This window comes from Vipera ursinii (genome assembly GCF_947247035.1).
Source record: "Vipera ursinii genome assembly, chromosome: 3".
NCBI lineage: Eukaryota > Metazoa > Chordata > Lepidosauria > Squamata > Viperidae > Vipera > Vipera ursinii.
Genome location: NC_139516.1, coordinates 200094230 through 200104031, shown reverse-complemented (window position 1 = coordinate 200104031; position 9802 = coordinate 200094230). Strand labels below are relative to the sequence as shown.

At 40.7% G+C, this 9802-nt stretch overlaps 1 protein-coding gene across 3 annotated transcripts in view; it reads right to left on the bottom strand.

Moving 5' to 3' along the window:
- Positions 1–458: 458 nt before the first annotated feature.
- FER1L6 (fer-1 like family member 6) overlaps positions 459–9802 on the bottom strand; it is a 102856-nt gene continuing 93512 nt past the window's right edge. For all 3 annotated transcript variants that reach the window (XM_083360546.1, XM_083360548.1, XM_083360547.1), the window contains 3 exons: positions 7907–8067; positions 2568–2668; positions 459–1303 (listed from right to left, as the gene is read on the bottom strand). In XM_083360546.1, the coding sequence (XP_083216672.1) occupies positions 1117–1303; positions 2568–2668; positions 7907–8067 (449 nt within the window). In that variant the 3' untranslated portion in view covers positions 459–1116. The remainder of the gene's footprint in view (positions 1304–2567; positions 2669–7906; positions 8068–9802) is intronic.

Sequence of the window (9802 nt, the reverse complement as noted above, 5' to 3'; positions counted from 1 at the left end):
ATGCAAATAACTATCTCTCGGCAAGAAATATAAATCCTTCCATTTCCCACCATCCAGTCAGAGCTGAAGAAGCTTCTTGGATGAGAAGCGAAATGTCTTCAAAGAAAAACAAGAAAGTCCAGTTGCCTTCTGAAAAAGCACCTTTGGGACAATCATGACCTGGATGTCTGAGAATCTCCATAGACATTCAGGTACTGTATAGAGTCTCCTGCTTGAGCAGGGGGTTGGACTAGAAGACCTCTAAGGTCCCTTCCAACTCTGTTATTCTGTATTTTATTCTGAATGGTGACTGTTAGCAACTGTCTTTCCAGGGGCATCAGCAGGTTGGGTCAAAGTCAAGATGGCAGATGCAGCTGAACAATCGAACCCACGCCTCTTTTCATGAGCCTCCATTTTGATTTTTTTGAACCTCTTTGTGGACATCCTTCTATCTTCTCCACACACAAAACCCACATATATTTATATTCATATAAAGCTGTATTAATTTTACATCAGAGACATTCACATTTTAAAAAATCCATACATAACACAAATAACATGAGGGAAATTTACATTAGAATTTGCATTAAAAACAATTTATGTTAACAACTGCTTGTGACAGAGTCTTTGTATATAAAAGCTTTATAAGTTAGGGAAATTTGTGAAGAAAAACAATTGCACAATTTGAATAGATTGTTTTTTAAAGATAAAAAGCCACCTATCCCAACGAATGATAATATCTAACATTATGATCTTCATAAAACTAGTCTGTTTGTTAATCTGAGACAGAAATGTTTAGTATTCAAAGCCGACATGCTCCTTTAGCTGTTGATAATTTTTTTCTACACAGCTGGACTGTACTTCAATACAATTCTATTCTTTGTTTACTTTGACATTTTACTTCTTGAGATATGTATCAGAAATATCTTGAAATAAAAAATTAGAGCACGGGTGTCCAACCTTGGCAACTTTAAGGCTTGTAGACTTCAAGCATGGCTGGGGGATTCTGGGAGTTGAAGTCCACAAATCTTAAAGTTGTCCTGGTTGGACACCCCTGAGTCAGAGGATGTTTTGAGCATGAATAAAAGCCAGCTTTTTATTTACTTTGATTTTAATAAATTGCATGGCTGAGGGATTCTAAACTCTTCCTATAACAATCCTACGACTGATGGCTCCAGGCAGTGTATAGAAGAAGAGTACTAAGAAGATAGCTAAAATAATTAGGATTAGCCCAATAATGATGTATTTCTTATAATTTCTCCAGATGAGATAATACAAACACTTGAACGGATTCACAAACCAGGAGAAGGATGTGTCAGGCCGGCTAGAAAGGGAAAGAAATGAAGAGAAAACTTAGTAAATATGTATAAAGTGAGTATATTATCATCTCCCTCTTCAGCTGAAAATTTTGTCTCTCTCTGTGTGTGTGTGTGTGTGTACTAAACACACATATAGACAAAGTACACGAAAAGCCAAGCCTCATAAACAATTTATTATATAAATCATATTAAATGCTCAAATTGGTTGACAGTTTGTTCTAAACACTACCTTGCTTGTTTGATGCATCCCTTCTACTAAGCACGTTCTATTTTCTCCGAAATATTAATTAATAACATATATTGTGATTGGTATAGGGGCCTGAGTATATATCTCTTTCACACAATATTATACTGCAATGTTGCACGCACTACATTTTGTTGCATGTACAAAATTATACCTGGAGGCTAGTTGATGGAGAGAAAGAATTACACAATGAAATAATTATTCTGAACAGTGAGGAATGGAAGCTACTAGTTCAAACTTAGTTACCAATTCACTGATGATTTTTATGGTGGTAAAGCTCTTAGAATAGCCGTTTCTCACATTGCACCACGATAAGGGAGGCACAGATGATGGTTTTTGATGCCCGAGTGGATTACGGTACTGATTACAGTACCAAAACTGTAAAAGCACTCCCTGTATTAGTAGTACTTAACTCTTAAGCCCTATAGGTCCTCTTCTGCATGTGATTCACGAGTGGATAAATTCCATTTGAGAATATAGATTCTATCTAGGCAAACACGTTGTCAAGCACACCTCAAACATCTCCCCCGCTTTAGCTTATTTTTGGAACCCTGCAGCCAGGCTGGGAAGAAAGAGTTTCAGAATATCCGAGCAGGTGTATTTATATGGGAAATTAATAATTGTGAGTAATCATTCTTTCTCTTGCTTGCCCACCTGTTCCTACAACTCTGCTCACTTCCTAGGGTCTTTCCAAGGAATAGCTGCACAACTGAATCTATATGTAAGGCAGATGGTCAGCATTCTTGGAAAACAGCCATCTTTCTAATGTCCCGATGAGGAGATTAAATATTTATATATTATATTTATATTTATTAAACTTATATACCATAATAAATCATGGTAATGGCTTTGTTTCTCATTTATCCTGATTTAGCATTCTGTGTCCGATAAACATATTATAAAAGGTGGCACTTGGTCAAGGACAAACCTGAAGGATGGGAGGCTTCAGAATGGACATAAAGTTAGAAGTTCATTTCATCACCTATTCCAGGTATGATAAACCTGGGATAACTTGTGCCACTTACTTCGGTTTTTCCAAAGGTTCTGGTTCCTTCCGAGCTTTGCCGACTGGATTTTTTTCAGCCTCTTCGGCTGTCACTAAATGAAATTCAGCTTCCACTTTGCCCTGGATTGAAAAGGAGATGAACTTTTGGTCCAAAATATTTAAAGATCTCCTAATGAATGCTTTAATCATTAAAGAATTTTCACCGTAGCATCCCTATGATCACATGATCAAAATTTGTACACTTGGCAACTGGAATGAACTTATGATGGTTGCAAATGTCCCAGGGTCATGTGATCACCTTTTGTGACTTACGACTGCAATCGAGCCCAACATTTCTGTTGCTAAGTGAGACATTTGTTAAGTGAGTTTTGCCCCATTTTAAGACCTCCCTTGCCACAGTTGTTCAGTGAATCGCTGCAGTTATTAAGTGAGTAACACGGCTGTTAAGTGAATCTGGCTTCCCCATTGACTTTGCTTGGCAGGAGGTCACAAAAGGAGATCACATGACCTTGGGACACCGCAACCGTGATAAAATACATGCCAGTTGCCAAACATCCAAATTTTGATCTCCTGACCATGGGGATGCTGCAATAGTTGTGTGAAAAGAAGGTTGTAAGTCCTTTTTTCAGTACTGTTGTTAACTTTGAAGCATTGCTAAACAAATGGTTTTAAGTCAAGGACTGCCTGTCCTAACTTCCTCTGCCCAGCCTCGATGTGTTGCCAGCAGGTCTGGAAAAAAGCCATACTGGTGTTCTGGTGAATATTAGGAATTTTTTCTTTATTAGGCTCCCTCAGAAGGATTCTGCCTCAAATCTGCCAGCAACGCTCTGAGGCCAAGAAGGAAGAAATGTATTTTGAGCCCTCTTCCCTATCCAGTTTCAGCCCTCCATAAATGATACGGGGTCTTCTGCTTCAACAGTGGGTTGGATAGAACAGGGGTCCCCAACCCACAGTCTGTGGACCGGTACTGGGCTGCAACATGCCAGCAACCGGTCCGCACAAATAAGCAAAGCCACCTCTGTAGGATGCAGGCAGCACACAAAACCACGTCCCTCCCCCGGTCTGCGGAAAAACCTCTCTCCACTGGTCCCTGGTGCCCAGAAGGTTGGGGGCCTCTGGGATAGAAGACCCCCAAGGTCCCTTCCAACTCTGTTGTTCTGTTCTGTTCTGATTTAGCACGTGCGTGAAGATAGCTTCGAACTTCCCCAGTTCTTATACAGGTAGTCCTCAAGTTATGGCCACAACTGAGCCAACATTTCTGTTGCTAAGTGAGACTCAGTTAAGTGAGTTTTGCCCCATTGTACGACCTTTCTTGCCAGTTATTAAGTGAATCATTGCAGTTGTTAAGCTAGTAACACGGTTGTTAAGTGAATCTGGCTTCCCCATTGACTTTGCTGATTAGAAGGTCGCAAAAGGGGATCAGCTGACCCCAGGACACTGCAACTGCCATAAATACAAGCCAGTTGCCAAGCGTCCGAATTTTGATCACATGACCACTGGGATGTTTCAATGGTCGTAAGTGTGAAAAACAATCATGTCACTTTTCCCAGTGCCATTGTAACTTCAAACAGTTACTAAATGAACTGTTATAAGCGGAGGATGACCTGTATTTGTTGCACCATCCATGCAGATTTCAATTTTATGTTCTCTGCAGTGCATTGAGCACTCAAAACTCCTCAAAATACATTATCTGCTTACTGTGGTACTAAAAGGATGTGGTTAATAGTTTATCCGGTTATAGTGGCATTAAAAGGATGTGGTTGTGGCTTCGGGTTTATGTCTCAATGATGAGATTTCAGAAGCTAAAACTGAAAATGAATAGGACTATCAATTCTTGGAAAACGGTGCTGATCCACTATCTGCAATTTTATCTCTTTTAGGCAAAATGCTGGAATTCCCACATTCTAGCAACCTGAGGATTTGTCACCTGGCTATTGTAGTTCCTGACTTCTGATATTTCACCAGCCCAACTTAGCAACTTTAAGAGCTGTGGACTTCCACTCCCAGAATTCCCCAGCCAGTTAAAGTTGTCAAGGTTGAGAAACATTGACGTAAAGGGATAATGTTCTGTTTTTAATATCCGGCAGTTCAAACTCTTCCAATCTCTTGGAAGTCTGGCGATCCACAGAACTACACATTCCTGACCATAACATCCTATTATATCTGAGTCTATGGAGATTCATTCCATACGTTGCAGGAATGTCCGAAAAAGCTCAGGACCAACCGACACAATATGCATACACACTTTAAACCCCAAAATACACTAAGGCAGAAGCTTGTCCACCCCAAGGATACAACACCCAGACAGAATAAAACTGAATAATGTGATATATGCAGTACAATGCAGTGAGACATATACAGATCTGTACGTTTGAGAAACAGAACAACCACTTCACAAACGCATGGCACAACATAAGAGAACGAATCCATCAGGACAAAATTCAGCAGTCCATCTGCCTTTGAAGACAGCAAAGTTCACACTTTTGGACAAGAGAGGACCACTGGTTTGAAAGAGGGCTCAAAGAGGACATCTACATTAAGACTGAACAGCCCTCTCTCAACAGAGGGGGAGGGATACAACACCAACTATCTCCTGTTTAAAACACAACCCTTTCAACAATTCCAAGGAGGTTCCACACCCATTTGCACTATTCAGGTGACCCTGAGGGCAAAGATAAACTTCCAAGTGACCTCAGTGACTCTCAGAAAGAGGGCTAACGACCAGATGACTGCGAGGAATATAAATCCTTCCATTCTCTCCCATTCAGTCAGAACTGAAGAAGCGTCTTGGGTGAGAAGCGAAACGTCTTCAAGGAAAAATGAAGTCCAGTCGCCTTTTGAAAAAGCATCTACAGGACCTATTGTATCTGTTTGCAGTGAATCTGGTGGAAAATTACAGTATACTTACACAGGAAAGATGTCTTAGAAAATGACATTTTCTTTCAGGCTCTCACCGTGCCTCAGGGGCACAATGTGTCTGGATTAATTATGGCTGTGTCATCTGCTATAAATCTTTTCTTCTAATTGAAATTTAGTCAGTGCTGAGTAGAGGAGGAACAATCTCAATCAAAACACTGAAGCCAGCAGTTGCATAAAATGTCAGTGGCTGAATTAATATAGGTTAACCCCTTAACCTCTTTTCTGAATTAAGTCTTTTTCCCCCCCTCAAAGTTTGCACAAGACAGTGAATTGTTACCCAATAAGCTGGCTTCAGCCACAAAGTAACTCAAAACAGTGCCAATTTAGAATATTTATGAGAATACAGTTAGTGAGATTTTAAAACAGAATGAATTGTAATCTAAGTCCATCCCTCGGGATTTATCCCTGCTTTATGATAAGATTGGGCTTTCAGTTAAGACTGTCTTTTATTATTTTATCTTATCTCGTTTTATTATTTCATTTTATTATTTCATTTTTATTTTATTTTATTTTACTATTATTTTGTCAAAACCAGTGCAATTGTATTTTTTTAAAGTTTAGAAAACATCCAAGTTGTGAAAGTCAGGTTCTCTTTTTTTCCTAGCCTGGCTCAGAACTCAGTCACTATGTACCTGTAAAGAAATTTTTATTTATTTTTATTTATTTTTATTTATTTATTTTAATTCCATTTATATCCTGCCCTTCTCCGAAGACTCAGGGCAGCTTACAATTTAAAGCACAAATCAATGATAAGGATAAGGATGGTATAAATGAAAATTACATCGAGAACTTGCAAAAAAAAAAAGTAGTCCCGTGAAAGAGGACAATGTGATCAAGAAAATCAAAATAATCCCATCGTGATTTTGCTTGGTACAAGTTGAGACAGGGGAAAAAGTTTGGACAGACTTTCAAGATTTGGATATGCCGGGTGAGATTCAAGGTGCTAGTAATGGTGTTCAAAGCCCTCCATGGCATGGGGCCGGAGTACCTCAGGGAACATCTGCTGCCGGCATCAAGCTCCCTGCGCCCTGTGCGTTCCCACAGAGAGGGCCTCCTCAGGGTGCCACCGGTCAGAGAATGCCGTCTCGTGGACCCCAGGGGGAGATCCTTCTCTGTGGGCGCCCCGGAGCTATGGAACCAGTTACCGGTTGAGCTCCGGACGGCGCCCGATCTGCGCTCCTTTCGCCGCGATCTGAAAACATACTTGTTCGAGCAAGCCGGCCTGGCCTGAGGGGGGATTGGTGGGTTTTTTTTATCATTTTTATTGGGGTTTTTACTATGTATTTATTGTATTTTAATCGGGCATGCATTTAATTATCTTTTAATTTTTGTACATTTCTGTGTTTTATTCTTGCCCTGTACACCGCCCTGAGTCCTCAGGGAGAAGGGCGGTATAGAAATATTAATAAATTAAATTAAATTAAAATATTCTAACTCAAAACAGCCCACCTGTCCTGTCTGTTTTTTGACTGTGGCTTTTCTTGAAGGTCTGACAGCCCTCTGGCATGTTAGCACTGGCCTCTAGAATAAGTTTTGGGAAATGTTTGTTAGTCCTGGGAAGCCTTTACCTCTAGCTACCATACCAAGAGGTAGTTAGAAATCCTTGGTGCTCTTTCTTTGTATCTATCTATCTATCTATCTATCTATCTATCTATCTATCTATCTATCCATCCATCCATCCATCCATCCATCCATCCATCCATCCATCCATCTATCTATCTATCTATCTATCTATCTATCTATCTATCTATCTATCTATCTATCTATCTATCTATCATGTGTATATGTATGGTATGTATGTTTATGGGTAGATATATACTTTCTTTTGACAGCACATGTGGGCCAGTGTGTTCATAGTAAAAAATAAAGGTTATCTTATCTCTTAATATGTGATGTGGAATAGGTGAGGGATGGTGGTGGGACTGGTTGGAGAAACTGCTGTAGCTACCAGTGCACCTGTAGTGTTCCAGACAAGGTGGCCCTATACCTCTACCGTACAGTATTTTATTTGTGTCTTTTAATATTTGTATACTTTTTATCTTTTTAAGATTGTAAGCCACCCAGAGTTGCCCTGTGGAAAGCTGGGCAGCCAATAAATTTTACAAACGCGCACACACACACACACACACACACACACACAGAGAGAGAGAGAGAGAGAGAGAGAGAGAGAGAGAGAGAGAGAGAGAGAGAGAGAGAGAGAGAGAGAATCACTATAACCAGTCTGTGTGGAACTAAATCCAGAGCAAATGAGTGGATTGCAATCTTTGTAACACCTGGGATGATGCAGGAAGAAAGAAATTAAGGGGGGTGGGGGAGACTGAAGCCTGAAAACAGTCCAAGACCACTTGGATTCATCATGCATGAAATGCTTTCCACCCTTAAGACATTTGAACCTTAATGGGGTTTTTTGTTGTTGTTGTTGTTGGTTTGTTTACCTACCGTGAGTTGTCCAGCTTTGCTGAAAGGCCACCAACCTCTGACCCGCTTCTGCTGAAATATGGAAATTTTGTTCTTCTCCGTTTCTGTTATCATGCTTATGTCACAATGCTTGGCAGATTTGGCCGCTTGAGGAAAGCCGTTCAAGTTCATTTCAAGAGAGCCTGTGAACCACAGAATAAAATTCTACATTAATCAAACACTTAATGGGCCGCATAACTTTCCGAGATCAACTCTCTGCTCTTGGCTAAGCTCCAAGTACTTCAGAAGAGTAAAACCTATTCAACATTTCTATCGTTGTTACCAGTGCTTTTTTTGTAAAAGAAAAAGGTGCCGGAACTCACACATGTTATACAACCTGCCTTGCCTACCCTATAAGGTTCCATCCAAAAAAGGTGCCGGAACCCCGTTCTGAGCGTTCTATGAGGAAAAAAGCCCTGGTTGTTACAGTGATTAGAGAAGGAAAAGCTTGGATGTGTGTTTACAGAAGTCGTCTGCAAAATAAGTTAGTGTGACCTTCTCCATTCTTCATCCATTAGATGAGCCTTGGTGGAGCAGTGGGCTAAGGCCTCCTTAAGTAACACCAGCTGCCTGCAATTAGTGCAGGTTCGCATCCCACCAGGCTCAAGGTTGACTCAGCCTTCCATCCTTCCGAGGTAGGTAAAATGAGGACCCAGATTGTTGGGGGCAATTAAGCTGACTTTGTAATAATGCCGCTTGGGGGTGTGTGTGTGAAAGCCCTAATAAGCAGGCATATACATAGAATGAAGGCTACTGCTAAGCTTGTAAGCCGCCCTGAGTCTTCGGAGAAGGGCGGGATATAAATGGAATTAAATTAAAATAAAAATTAAAAAAAAAGTTCCCAAGTTGAAATGAGATTCAGATTTCCTTCAGAAACCCGGGAAAGCAACTACCACCTGTTATGAACACAACAAGGATGGATAAGCATTCCGCCCCAATATAAGGCAGCAACCTATTTTGCATCACAGTTCAGTCAAGTTGCGTCTTTAGAACAATCCACCCATAGTGTAGCAATCTGGATTCTATGCATTAAAGAACTTTTCTAGACGGTTTTCTTTTTTTTTTAAAAAAAACCCTGAACTTCTTGACTATTTACACGAATTAATCTTCACTCAGGAATAAAGTAACAATTAAAAATTAAAAGGAAAAGCAAAAAGACATTCTTTCAAGCACAATAAGGCTCACGTTTTGGAGAGGGGAGATAGATGGGTTGAAAGAGAAGGGAAGGAATCCATTTATGCCAAAGTGGAAAAACCCATTCCTCAATAAATGTGGAGGTCTCAGACACAATCTGCCCCCCCCCACTTTTTATGCTGCTCTTGCTTCAGTCCCCAGGAAGATCATGACCGCTTCACACATTCATCAGGGAGATCACATTTAATGACCTGCCTAAGAGAGGAATTTAGGAGGAAAAACACTTAACGACTCTCTGCCTACTCACCTATTCAGATTAGGTGAGAAATGAAACCGCCCTGGATCCACCCTGAGAATGTCCACACTAGAGGACATATATGGGATCCCCCTAATCAACTTGCTCAAACTGAAGAAACTACTTGGGGGCAAAGCAGCAAAACATTTCAAACCAAAAGGAAATTGTGGATGTTCCAACGCTGGAAGTTTTTAAGAAGAGATTGGACAACCGCTTGTCTGAAATGGTATAGGCCGGGTTTCCTGCCTGAGCAGCGGGTTGGACTAGAAGACCTCCAACGTCCCTTCCAACTCTTTTATTCTGTTATTCTGGAAAGAAGTCCGGTTGCCATGAGTGACGGCGCAGTAGTTAGAATACAGTATTGTGGGCTGACTCTGCCCACTGCCAGGAGTTCGATCTTTCCGGCTTAAGGTTGACTCAGCCTTCCATCCTTCCAAGGCTGGTGAAAT